Raw genomic sequence first — 14,533 nt, forward strand, 5'->3', positions numbered from 1 at the left:
TTTATTCTTTTAGTTACAATTGCAAATGGAATTGTATTCTTGAGCTCTCTTTCTGTAAGTTCATTATTGGAGTACAAAAGCAACTGATTTTTGTAAGTTGTTTTTGTACCCTGAAGCTTTACTGTAGTTAATTATTTCTATTAGTTTTCTGATGGATTCTTTGGGGTTTTCTTTATATAAGATCATGTCATCTGCAAACAGCGAGAGTTTCACTTCTTCACTCCCTATTTGAATTCCTTTTATTCTTTTCTCTTGTCTAATTGCTCTGGCCAAAACCTCCAGTACTATGTTGAATAAGAATGGTGATAGTGGGCATCCTTGTCTTGTTCCTGTTCTCAGGGGGATGGCGTTCAGTTTTTGCCCATTGAGTATGATGTTGGCTGTTGGTTTGTCATATATGGCCTTTATTATGTTGAGGTGATTTCCTTCTATCCCCATTTTGTTAAGAGTTTTTATCCTAAATGGCTGTTGGATCTCATCAAATGTTTTCTCTGTATCTGTTGAGATGATTGTGTGGTTTTTATTCCTCAATTTGTTGACGTGATATATCACATTGATTTGCAGATGTTGAACCATCCTTGTGTCCCTGGTATAAGTCCCACTTGATCATGATGTATGATCCTTTTGATGTTTTGTTGAATTTGGGTTGCCAAAATTTTGTTGAGGATTTTTGCATTTATGTTCATCATCAATATAGGCCTGTAGTTTTCCTTTTTTGTGTTGTCCTTGTCAGGCTTTGGTATCAGAGTGATGTTGCCCTTGTAGAATGTGTTAGGAAGTGTTCCATCTTCCCTAATTTTTTGGAAAGGATAGGTATTAAATCTTCTCTGAATGTTTGGTAGAATTCCCCAAGGAAGCCACCTGGTCCTGGGCTTTTATTCTTTCATATGCTTTTGATTACTGTTTCAATCTCTTTTCTTGTGATTGGTCTATTCAGATTGTCTGTTTCTTCTTGATTCAGCTTTGGGAGGTGGTAAGAGTCTAAGAATTTATCCATTTCCTCTAGATTATCCATTTTGTTGGCATACAGTTTTGTTGTAATATTCTCTTATAATCCATTGTATTTCTTTGGAGTCTGTTTTTGTTTCTCCTCTTTCATTTCTGATTTTGTTTATCTGAGCTTTCCCTCTTTTTTTCTTTGTAAGTCTGGCTAGAGATTTGTCAACTTTATTTATCTTCTCAAAGAACCAGCTCTTTGTTTCATTTATCCTTTCTACTGCCTTTTTTGTTTCAGTAGCATTTATTTCTGCTCTGATTTTTATTATTTCTCTCCTTCTGCTGACTTTCGGCTTTGTTTGTTCTTCTTTCTCTAATTGGGTTAGGTGTAGTTTAAGATTACTTATTTGGGATTTTTCTTGTTTGTTAAGATGTGTCTGTATTGCGATGAATTTACCTCTTAATACAGCTTTTGTTGCATCCCATATGATTTGGTACGATATGTTATTATTTTCACTTGTCTCCAGATATTTTTTTATTTCTCCTTTAGTTTCTTCAATGATCCATTGCTTGTTCAATAACATGTTGTTTAGTCTCCACATCTTTGTCCCCTTCTCAGCTTTTTTCTTGTAATTAATTTTTAGCTTTATAGCATTATGATTAGAAAAGATGCTTGTTATTATTTCAATTTTCTTAAATTTATTGAGGCTTGCCTTGTTTCCCAACATATGGTCAATCCTTGAGAATGTTCCGTGTGCACTTGAGAAGGATGTGTATTATGCTGTTTTTGGATGGAGTGTTCTATATATGTCTATGAAGTCCAACTGGTTTAGTGTTTCATTTAATTCCACTGTTTCCTTGTTGATTTTCTGTCTGGATGATCTATCCATTGAAGTGAGTGGAGTGTTGAGGTCCCCTACTGTTATTGTCTTATTATTAATATCTTCTTTTAGGTTTGTTAATAGTTGCTTTATAAACTTTGGTGCTCCTGTGTTGGGTGCACAGATATTTATAAGCCTTATTTCTTCTTGATGGAGTGTCCCTTTGATCATTATATACTGCCCCTCTTTGTCTCTCTTTACCTTTCTTATCTTGAAGTCTACTTTGTCCAATATAAGTATTGTGATACCTGCTTTCTTTTGTTTGCCATTAGCTTGGAGTACTGTCTTCCACCCCTTCACTCTGAGCCTGTGTTTGTCATTGGAGCTGAGATGTGTTTCCTGGAGGCAGCATATTGTTGGGTCTTGTTCTTTAATCCATTTTGCTGTTCAGTGTCTTTTTATTGGAGAGTTCAACCCGTTTATGTTTAGGTTGATTATTGATGTATGTGGGCTTTATGCTATCATTTTATCACTTGTTTTCCATTTTTCCTGAATTTCCTTTGTTTCTCATTCTGTGTGTTTTGGTCTACCCATTGAATTATGCAGATTTTTATGATGTGTTTTTTTGTTTTCTCCTTATTTATTCTTTGTGTCTCTATTCTGCTTTTTTGTTTAGTGGTTACCCTGAGGTTTGTATTCAGAATCTCGTGTATAAGATAGTCCATTTTCTGATGGCCTCTTAGTTCCTTAATCTAAACCAATTCAGTCCCTTTCCTCCTTCCCTCCTAAGTTGTTTTTCTCATATCTTATTCCATCTTGTGTTGTGAGTTTGTGGTTTAAATAACAGGATTATCTCTGTTTTTAGTGTTTTCCTTCCCTTTAGTTTAATGCTATAGTTGAGTATTTGCTATCCTATTCTGAGTCTGTCTACCTGTTTATGTCCTTACTCTGTGTTTTGTGACCCTATTCTCCCTTTTTGTTTTCACTTATGACAGCCTTCTTGAGGATTTCTTTGGGGGGGTGGTGTCATGGCTACAAACTTTTGTTTTTCTGGGAAAGTTTTAATTTCTCCATCATATCTCAAGGATACTTTTGCTGGATAGAGTATTCTTGGCTGAAGATTTTTGTCTTTTAAAGATTTGAATATGTCATTCCATTTTCTCCTATCTTGTAAGATTTCTACAGAGAAATCCTGATAGAGCTTCCTTTGTAGGTTATTTTCTTATGCCTTGCTGCCTTTAGTATTCTTTCTTTGTCATTCATTTTTTCCAGTTTTACTACTATATGCCTTGCAGTAGGTCTTTTTACATTGGCAAATCTAGGAGATCTGGAAGCCTCTTCCACACAGGTTTCCCTCTCTTTCCCTAGGTTTGGAAAGTTTTATGCTAGTATTTCTTTGAACACGCTTTCTGCTCCATTCTCTTTCTTTTCTTCTTCTTGAATACCTATAATTCTGATGTTGCATTTCCTCATTGAGTCAGATATTTCTCGGAGACTTTCTTCATTTCTTTTTTAGCCTTAGTTCTCTCTCCTCCTCTGTCTGGAACATTTCAACATGTCTATCTTTGATTATGCTGATACACTCCTCTATGATGTTCACTCAAGCATTCAGGGAATCCGTATTTTGTTTTATCTCTTCCATTGCGTCTTTCATCTCTAATCTTTTTTTTTTTAAATAATTTTTTTTAATATATTTTTTTTCTGCTTTATCTCCCAAACTCCCCCGTACACAGTTGTATGTCTTAGTTGCAGGTCCTTCTAGTTGTGGGATGTGGGACGCCGCCTCAACATGGCCTGATGAGCGGTGCCATGTCCGCGCCCAGGATCCGAACCCTGGGCAGCCGCAGCGGAGCGTGTGAACTTAACCACTCAGCCATGGAGCCTGCCCCTCATCTCTAATCTTTCTGTTTGATTCTCCTTTGTAGTTTCAATTTCTTTTGTGAAGTAGCTTGTGAACTTGTTGAATTGTTTCTCTACATTCTCTTTTACCTCATTGAGTTTTTTGATGATAGCTATTTTGAATTCATTGTCATTTAGATTACATATTTATGTGTCCTCAGAATTGAATTATGGGTGCTTGTCATTTTCTCTGTGGGCTGGAGATTTAATATAGTGTCTGATGTTGTTAGTTGAGGTGGGTCAGGTCTTTTGCATTCTGGTATTATTTGGTTGCAGTTACCACCTATCACCATTGGATGGTGGTCAAGAGCTGCATATTCTGAGTCCTACACCTTCACCCAAAATCCCAGGCAGTGGAGCAGGTGCGGGGCAGGTGGAGGGAGGGGTGCTTTCTCCTGCATGGTCTGTGGGCTTTCTCATTCTCACTAACTGGTCTCCTGGGGTGTGGCTTGATGAGGTCACCTCCCCTTGAAAGCTCTTGCCCCATTAAAGGGCTTCCATCTAGGCTGCAAGGGCCCTGTGGAGTCCTTGTTCCTGCAAATGAGTGTCCCCTTCCCCACTCCTTCCCTCACGAATCCTCCCATGGTTGTGATCACAGTCTTTAGGGGAGGGAGCGAAGTTCTCTCTTACCCCATTCCAGATCCTCCAAGGGGGGCTTCAGCCTCGCCACCCTCCATTGTGTGGCTGCGTGTTTCTCTGACCTGTTTGTGTTGTGTTAGGATGTCCTCTGTTGGAGTATGGATGCCCCTTTTCATTGTATGTTGGAGGGAGAGAGTCCTGGGCAAGTTCACTCCACCATGATGCTGACATCACTTTCTGGAGAATAGTTTTAATGACTATATATAATGCAGTATGAGGTGTGGATTGGGGATGGTTTTGATTGGGGAGATAATTATTTCAGTTTTTGACCCATAAGTAGAGAAATGGAATAGGAAGTAATTTTAAAGGTTTGTAATTTAAGAGAGAATTCTTGACAGGAGATACAGCTGTGTCGATAGTCAGCTTATGTGAGATAGTAAGATGTAGCAAGGAAGCTGATCATTCGAGGAGAGTTGGCAAAAAGAAGTGAAAAAAGAAGAAGGCCTAAATTATACCAATATTTAAATGCCTTGCAGAAGAAGAGGAACCAGCAAAACAGATCAGAAATAAAAATTAAAAAGGTAGAAAACTTAGGAGTATGATATTACTGCGGCCAGGTAAGAGGTGAGTTACAAAAACAGATTGACATTGCCAGATCAAGCTTGGAGGCCAAATATGACAATGTGCAAGTGACTATTACTTAGTGATTTAATAGTCAACTGATAATTGAATGCTAGTTAGACCAGATAGCTTACTTAGTCCTAGAGATATAGGATAAAGAGAGAGTCATTAAACTTGGTGAGTTTATGTTGCAGTGGGGAAGGTAGACCAATAATGGCATTATAGCATAAGCTTGTTAATAAAAAAGAAAAAAAATCAAGATTTAGTATGGAGAAACTTTATTTGAAAGGATTACTGCAAGAGTGGGAAAGGGGCTGTTGCAAATAGGGAGAATGTTCTGACATTAAGATCTGCAGACATCATAAAATACAGGCAAAAAGGTTTTTCTTTTATAGGGAGGAATAAACACGGCTGGGAAGATCTAGTGTGGGTAAATAGGATGAAGGGGAGTGGCGTGATCTCACACTAGATCACAGAAGGTTTTACCCTGACAGTAGCCCGTTCTCAGGAGGGGCTATTAAGAAGGTGTCTGTGCTGTCTCAGGGTGAAAGTGGGCCAAAGTTCAGGGGCCTAGGGGAAAGAGAGAACCTTAACCAAGTTTGGTTAACAAACATTTTGTTCTGATTGGTCAGTGGGGACAAAGCAGTTCAGCTAATTATTAACAGGCAAAGACTGGGAATTTAGATGGTCTGTGTCAGGAACTTGTCAGAGGTAAACAAGGGGGGCATTCATGGGTATTATCTAAGTAATATAGGGGAACGGCGCTTCTTTGCAGTAAACCATTTCCTGAGACAAAGGCATCAGGAGAATTCTTAACCTTTACTGTTTTCCAGGATCACAGGACTCAAGTAAAATTCAACATTGTCGAGTGTGACAAATGGGTTATTGCACAGGATAATATTATAGAAGGATATTGAACTCAGATCAATATAAAGAAAGGCTTCTTGGAGGAAAGAACTGAGTCTTGAAAAGACTAAGATAGACAAGTAATTGAGAAGGGCAGTCAAGAAACTGGAATGTCATCTGTAAAAAGCACTGGGGTTTGGTTATGAGGTAATTTTCACAGGGGTAAGTGGTTGGATATTGTCAGAGTGGAAGGTATTATATGTAGGGTGAAGGAAAATGAGATTGAAGTGGTAAGAAGAAACTAGATCAAAGATTTTGTGTACCAATTCAAGAAATTTGTAATTTATCTTTCAATGATGTGCCAGTGAAATATATTAAGCAAGGATGCCATATGGTCAGATTTGCATTTTGGAAAGTTCACTTTAGCAATAGTACATATTATGGTTTGGAGGGAGAGGGGGAAGGGGGATTATTTCAGATATTAGGTAGGACATTTTTAGTAAGTTAGGGAAGCAGTGATAAAGATGTGCAATAAAGTGGTGACAGAGAATAGAAGAAAAGGGAGAGGTCAGACAGATATTTGAGATGTTGAATATACTGGGCCTAGCAACATTTGGATGTGAAGAAGCATGAGAGAAAAGAGAGCCAAGAATGGTTCCAGGGTTTCTGCATTAGGTAACTAAGGGCACTTGTACCACTCACTAGAGCATATGAGAAAGCAGATTAGGGAGGAAGATTCATGTTTGGGAAAGTTGAGTTTAATTGGAGATCAGTTTGACCGTATAGTTCTGTAGCTTAAGAGAGAGTTCAGGCCTGAAGCTAGAAATCTGTGAGTTATCAGCACATAGATGAGTGTTGAAGCTGTAAATTTGAATGCAATCACATGCAGAATGTGTTCAGATTGAAAAGAGACAAATGGAGAAAATCCTTTCAATATGACCTTAAGCAGAGTATGGATAGGTCTTTAAAAAGTCCAGAAGTAAACAAGATTTATGTAAGGAAAACTAGGAGGAATGGTGTACAAAGGCCAAAGGAAGTGTTTCAAGGAGGAATGTCCAATGATAATTTTGTAAGAAAAGTACCAAATAGGATGGTAGGGTTAGAAGCCAGTGGAATGAGTTACAGGAAGGGAGAAGGTGGGGGCAGCAAATGTGGAATTCTGTTTCAAGAATTTGGGCTCTTAATGAAAGTTAGATACAAAGGATAGAGGTTGGGATATGTGTGATTATTTGTGTGTGTTTTAAAGATGGCTGAGGCTACATCATATTTATAGGTAAAGGGATAGTGACCACAGAGGGGAAGTAATTGAAAACAGAGGGAGATGGGACCCAGCAGTGATGGAGTGCCAATCTTGGACAGGAAGTGAGATACTTCTTGTTTTATGATTGAGTAGAAGTCACTTATACTCAGTATTTATAGGAGTATAGTTAAATGGTAATATAGTTAAATTTGTAGAGAATGGAGGAGAGTTAGTTGATGGAGCTAAGACTTGATGGCCCTCTTTTTTCTGTGAAAAGGAAGCAAGATGTTTAGGGAGCTCTAGGGAAAGGGTTTGGAGAGTATTGAGAACAGTATTGAAGGTTTGCGATAGCTCCTGTTGGAAATGGAACCAAGTGAGGGCCAGTAAAGAATTTGCTAATTAGCAATGAATGTTCGCAAGTATAAATCTGAAGTAGTACTAATCTGCAAGGCTTTGTGATTTTTTTTCTAGCAGTATGTAGCTGATTGAGTGTAAAGGAGGAAAAAAATGTATGTTTTTAATGTGATGAGGTTGGTAATTTTCAGGCTAGGTGCCTTACAAACAGTGTAAATTTTAGGTTTTTAATGCTTAACCCTTACATTCAAAACTAAGTAAAGTGGCTTTATTTCTAACTAGTCAAATGATCAATAGGATATGTGGAATCTGTGATCCCAAATCTAAAAATTTGCAGAAACCAAGATCTTAGAGGTAATTTCTTTAAAGACAATATAGAATATATTTCCCCCAGGGGAATGTGCTGTTTTCCAGTAAAAGTGTCCGACATTCTAGTTAAGCTGCAACAAAATTTTGAACTACTGTAAATTATTTTATAAATGTAACATGTGTCAGTTTTCTCTAAGGGGAACTTAGAATACTTTTAGAGTTTCATTGGAGACCTATTCATGGGCTACTTTTCAGAAATCAACATGATTACGGTCAAAATTTTATACCTATGATATCACATTGAGAGAAGAAGATAGAATGGAGAAAACTGCGTTTTGTGTAGAGAATTGAAATTATTTGGTGCTACTAATTCCTGATATTCTGTTCTTGATTTAATAAAATAGTTATTTTTTAACTCTTAGCCTATAAGACAACTGTAAACATCTTAGTAATTTATACCATCAGACTATCAAGTTTAAAATGTCTTTTGGAAATACCTTCATGAAATGTAAATATAAAATATGTTTTCTTTTTACAGGGATCAACCTATGAGGATGAAATTAATAATATTAAGTATGTTATTTCAAAAATTAATGAAATCATGGCTCATAATTCCCCAGTTTTGATTGTTCAAAGGTGGATACGTGGTTTCTTAGTTAGAAAACATCTGAGGTATGTTTTAGTTTTTTACTATTTGAATATTAAGATAAGATGATAGTAAATCAGTGATAAAAAGATAATTCTCCAATAATATACATTCCCTATCAAAATGATATTTTATAGACTATTTGAACTAGTTTTAAGGAAAACACCACATGCTCTGTAGTAATATATTTTGATATTTAGCATAATCAAAATTTGATACTTTTATTTTTTCTTTTAAATTACCCATATAAATAACTAATCAATAAAGTTTTTATTAATCCTTCTTTGAGTAATTCTGACAGGTTTTTTATTAAACTTAAAAATATAAAAAATATATACATTAAACTTATCTCATGTAATGGGATGTAATAGAAATATAAGCCATATACTATATAATGGGTTACAATAGAACTATAAAGCAGGAAACAGATATATGAAGATTTTATATTTTTTCTGGATGTGAAGATAATTTTCCTGGAACATCTGCTACCACATCAGTCTACATTATCCTTTGGTTAATTGTCTTTTCCTCTCTTTTTGTCCCTTGCATTCCTTTCCTGTAGCTGACATTTGCAATAGAGGGAAAGTTTTCTTGCTAGAATCTCTCAATATTGTACTTGGGGAGATAAGATAGGATGTTCTGTCATTAATTTATTTATACTAGTCATGCCAAACACCAAACATATGAAAAAATACCCTTCTTATATAGCTTGTTCTCAGATGCTAAATGGTAGAGTTCAGAAGACAGAAATGAAATTTGACCCTGCACTATAGGTAGCATTAAATAGGTCTGGGGTCGGGCAATAGACATTCCCTGAGAAAGCAAGATTAGGAAGCTTCACTGAACTGATATTCAACATTCTGTGGTAAGGCAGAGATAACATTCTCCTGCATTAGCTTGCACGTGCTAAATCGTAGAAGGCAATAGCCCTGATAGAGAGCAGAATGAGGGACAAGCAGCAAAACCGACCATAATACCGTGCCTGCAGCTTCTGAGGAAGAGGTTCCCTATACTTTTCAAACCAAGGTCAACCTGTGAGAGAGAGTGGGCTCACAAGTGGGAACAAGTGAAATGATTTGAAATAAAAGGTGTAGAAAAGGATTAGGCAGTTGTTGACAAGTACATATTTATTTAAAATGTTATTTGTGTCTCATATGTTCCATTTAAATTTAGTATATGTTTTATATGAAATAAACATCTAATTAAAGGGATTTGTCTTTGGTTTATGCCCCTGGGATTGAATTTTTCTCTCTTAAAATCAAGATTTCCTCTGATATTTGTGTGACATGAGATCAAAACCCTATGCATGGAAACAATCTCTGCAAATTCTGCGTGCGTGAACAGAATTTGAATGAGCTTTGTGGGGAGACCTGTCAGTAATAATGATGTATCACAGTGGTTTAAAACAGATCAATTTGAATTATTTTTCTCTTTAAAATACTGTTTCATTAGGCACATTACTTACCTACTTTGAGCATGAGTTTCCTCATATCTTAAATGGTACAGAGCAAGGGCTAATAGCAGCGCTTATTTCACTGTTTGCTTGTGGGAATTGAGATCATTAATATAAAGCTCATAGCACCTGGCAAATGTGGATATTACATTATTATTAACTGTTATTTTTTAAATATCATTTTTTTTGTTGTTGTTATATCTTGTGCTCTTCACATTATTGACTCCATGGGAAATTTACTCTTTCCTTGGATTTCTTACTCCTTTCCAATTACATTTACCACAGCATGCACAGAGTAATCTTTCAAAAATATAAATCTAATTTTATTCACCAACTTAAAATCCTCCAATTGCTCTCAATTTACTTATGGCAAACAACTGGGATGTCTGCCCCTACAATGTGCATCACATACTTTCCTTATCATAAGCACTTACCATACTGTACTGCAGTTGCGTGTCTAGTTATCTCTGTCTCCGGATGTACTGCACACACTGTATCTCTAGCATATCACAGAGTGCTTGATGCATGTTAGGTGCTCAAAAATACTTGCTGAATTGATGAATACACCAATTAATGGAGAGACTGTGGAAGCTAGAATCAGAAAAGGTTTTCTGGGTTCATCTGTGGGAAAGTGAAAATGGAAAGAACTGGGAAACATACAAAGCTGCCCTGAGGGGTGCCTATGGATCCCCACAACCTAAAGGTCCAAGTGATTAGTCCTCTCACATGTCTATTTCCATTCAAGAGAAATGTCTCCCCACACCCAAATATTTTCACCTTGCTTGAAATTTGTTCATGAAAACTGCTTAAAATTTTATATACAGCCTTGAAATATATACTGCCTAAATTTAGAAAATTATTATGATTAATGCTATTATCCTTTAAAGTGATAGTATTTATAATGTGGATGATATAGCGCAAGGGAGGTACACTTTTATTCTTAGAAGAAATTATTGTGATCAGATTGGCAGTCTCCTAAACCTTAGTAAGGGCAGCTATAAGAGGTCATAAGGAGGATTATTGGTTGGGTCAATGCATGTAAAAAAGGTAAAAGAGTGGAAAAAATAGGAAACAAACATTTATTGAATGTGCAGTATATGTCTAGTACTACGTTAGATACTTTAATCTACTTTAAATCATCGAATACAGCAGAGCTTTTGAGTTTGGCCTGTGTTTTCTATTTTACAGATGAAGAATTAAGAATTTAAACTTGGTTGGGAGGTTAGGATATGTATCCAATGTCAGACAGCTATTATGTATTGGACATTTGTCGTCAGTTATAAAGAGATGAAACTGTGTATGTCAAATCTGCAAAGGTCAGGTTCTGTTGTTTAAAATGTCCCAAAGTTTGTTCTCTTTTTACTTTTCTTTCTGTTTTCCTGGAGTCCGCTATTTTCTAAAGAGCCCTCATCCTTCTGGAAGGGAATAGTATTTGGAGACTAAGATGTGGGAACTAGATGTATTCATTGCTATTGGAGTACCATGGTTCCTAGGCCATTTCGGCAGACAGAATAGAAAATGGATTATTTTCTCCATCGTGAATTCATATGGATTCCTCTAACTCTAATCCAATACAGAGGGTTCTTCACTACCTTTCTTTGGAAATTTCCACATTATACTTCCCTTCTTCCACCATGTGAATTCTGGTTGCCAACATTATCAATAATTTTACTCATTAGCTTGCTTTTAATAGACACAAAATAGTTTCAGGATTGCTATACATAAACTACTATCAACAACAAACATATTCCATAAAGTTAAAATTTGTTGCAGGTTTCTTTGTCTTTAGTCTGGAGACATATATGTTAAAGTAATTGTTGAATAGGTACCTAATGTTAAAGTATATTAGTTGTTTTTCTAATGATTTTATTTCTTTTTAATTTTTAAAATCTTTCTTATTTTCATCTGCTGTTTCTCTTAGGGCATTTTCTGTTCTGTTCATTATAATTATGCTTATTCTGGTTTAGTATGTATTTCTAAAGTGAGTTAAAATTCTGATTCTTGGGACCAGCCCAGAAGAGTAGTGGGTTAGTTCGCAGGCTTGTCTTCAGTGGCCTGGGGTCTGCGTTCAGGTCCTGGACGTGGACCTACGCATGGCTCATAAAGCTATGGTGTGGCAGCATACCACATACAAAGTACAGGAAGATTGGTAAAGATGTTAGGTCAGGGCCAATCTTCCTCACAAAAAAAGAAAAAAAGAAGAAAAAATTCTGATTCTTTTCTGAATCCCTTCATTGCATTTCTAAATTTGTCTAGTTCTAGTTTATGTGGTTGTGTATGATTTTTATCATTTTCTTGATACTTTTTAGTTCATGTTTTAAAAAATAAGACTTTATTTTATTTTAGAGCAATTTAAGTTACACAACAAAATTAAGCAGAAGGTGCAGGGATTTCCAATATACCTCCAGGCCCTATAGCCTCCCCCATTATAAACATTCTCCAACAGATTGATACATTTGTTAAAATCAATGAACTAATATTGACCCAAAGTTCATAGTTTACCTTAGGATTCACTTGTGGTCTTGTACCTTTGGACGATGTTGTGGGTTTGGATAAATGTGTAATGACATGTAGCCAGCATCATGGAATCATATAGTATATTTTCACTGCCCCCTAAAATCCTCTGTGCTCTGCCTAGTCATCCTTACCTGCCCTCTCTCTAACCCCTAGCAACCACTCATCTTTTTATTGTCTCCATAGTTTTGCCCATTCCAGAAGGTCATATGGTTGGAATCATAGAATATGTAGCCTTTTAAGATTGGCTTCTTTCACTTAGTAACATGCATTTCAGGTTCCTTCATGTATTTTCATGGCTTGATAAGCTCATTTCTCTTTAGAACTGAATAATGTTCCATTGTCTAGATGTAACAATTTCTTTGTCCATTCACTTACTGAACATCTTGGTTACTTCCAAATTTTGGCAATTATGAATAAAGCTGCTATAAATATCATGTGCAGGTTTTTGTGTAGACATGTTGTCAACACCTTTGGATAAATACCAAGAGGCATGATTGCTTTATTGTATGCTGAGAGTTTGTTTAGTTTTATAAGAAACTGCCAAACTATCTTTCAAAGTGGCTGTTACGTTTTGTATTCCCACCAGCAATGGATGAGAGTTCCTGTTGCTCCACATGCTCATCAGCATTTGGTGTTGTCAGTGTTCAGGATTTTGGCTATTCTAATAGATGTGTAGTGATATCTTATTGTTGTTTAATTTGCCTTTCACGATAACATATTATGTGGAGCATCTTCACATATGCTTATTTTCCATTTGTTTTTCTTCTTTGGTAAGATGTCTGGTAAATTGTTTGGCCCATTTTTAAACCGAGTTGTCTGTAATCTATAGCTTGTTTTCTCATTCTCTTGACTTTGTATTTTACAGAGCAGGCATTTTTAACGAAATTAAGATTATCAGTTCTTTCTTTCACGGATTCTGCATTTGATGTGGTATCTAAAAAGTCATTGCCATACCCAAGGTCATCTAGATTTTCTCCTACATTTTTTTCTAGGAGTTGTATAGTTTTGTGTTTCACCATTTAGATCATAGATCCTTTTTGAGTTGATTTTTATGAAAGGTGTAAGATCTGTATCTAGATCATTTTTTTTTTTTTTTTTGCACATGGATGTTCCAGCATCATTTGTTGAAAGGACTATCTTTGCTTCATTATATTGCCTTTGCTCTTTTGACAAATATCAATTGACTGTATTTATGTCTGTCTATTTCTGAGCTCTCTATTCTGTTCCTTTTATCTATTCCCTGGCTAATACCACATTGTTTTGATTATTGTAGCTTTATAGGTATCTTGAAGTTGTGTAGTTTCAGACCTCCAGCTTTGTTCTTCTCCTTCAATATTGTGCTAGCTATTCCACTTTTTGCCCCAATAGAAACTTTAGAATCAATTTTTTGATATCCACAATAAATTGTTGGAATTTTGATTGGAATTGCATTAAATCTTTAGATAAATTGGGAAGAACCGACCTCTTAATAATACTGAATCTTCCTATTTACGAACATACAATCTTTCTATGGTCTTTGATGTATTTATTTATTTACTTCTTTTATTTCATTCTTCAGTATTTTAATAGTTTTCCTCAAATAGATCTTGTACATATTTTGTTAGATTTGTACCTAAATATTTCAGTTTTTTGGGTGCTAATGTAATGATATAGTGTTTTTAATTTCAAATTCCACCTGTTCATTTCTGGTATATAGGAATGTGATTGACTTTTGTTTATTAACCTTGTGTCTTGCAACCCTGATATAATTGCTTATTAGTGCCAGGGGATTTTTTGTCAGTTTTTTCAGATTTTCTACATAGATGATCATGTCATCTGCAAAGATGATTACCTTCCTTCCCAATTTGTATACCTTTAATTTCCTTTTGCTGTCCTATTACGTAAGCTAGAACTTTTGGTACATGATGAAAGGAGGGGTAATAGGGGACGTCCTTGCCATGGACCTCATCTTAGTGGGAAAACTTCTAGTTTCTCACCATTAACTATGATGTCAACTGTAGATTTTTTGTAGATATTCTTTATCAAGTTGAAGAAATTCTCCTCTATTTCTAGCTTACTGAAATGTTTTTTTTCTATCATGAATAAGTGTTGTATTTTGTAGTTTTTCTTGATAGTTAAACATGATGTACCTGGGAAAAGGAACTGATGTAAATAGGTCTCAGTACTTACCATGGTGAGTTGTGAGGGAGGGTAGCATGCTATAGCCCTATGATTAAGTCTCAATTTTTAGCGAGTTTGTGCCTCTGGGCTATGAATTTCACGAGAGTTTGTCAGTTTTCTTCTCCTCTGCCTTAGATGTGACTGGATTGCTA

The 14,533-nt window shown here is 35.8% G+C and overlaps 1 protein-coding gene across 1 annotated transcript in view; it reads left to right on the forward strand.

Moving 5' to 3' along the window:
• LRRIQ3 (leucine rich repeats and IQ motif containing 3) overlaps positions 1-14,533 on the forward strand; it is a 205,454-nt gene that overhangs the window by 41,108 nt on the left and 149,813 nt on the right. Inside the window, exon 4 of the mRNA XM_001497830.6 lies at positions 8,144-8,277. Coding sequence (XP_001497880.4) covers positions 8,144-8,277 — 134 coding nt within the window. The remainder of the gene's footprint in view (positions 1-8,143; positions 8,278-14,533) is intronic.

This window comes from Equus caballus, chromosome 5, assembly GCF_041296265.1.
Source record: "Equus caballus isolate H_3958 breed thoroughbred chromosome 5, TB-T2T, whole genome shotgun sequence".
Taxonomy (NCBI): Eukaryota; Metazoa; Chordata; class Mammalia; order Perissodactyla; family Equidae; genus Equus; species Equus caballus.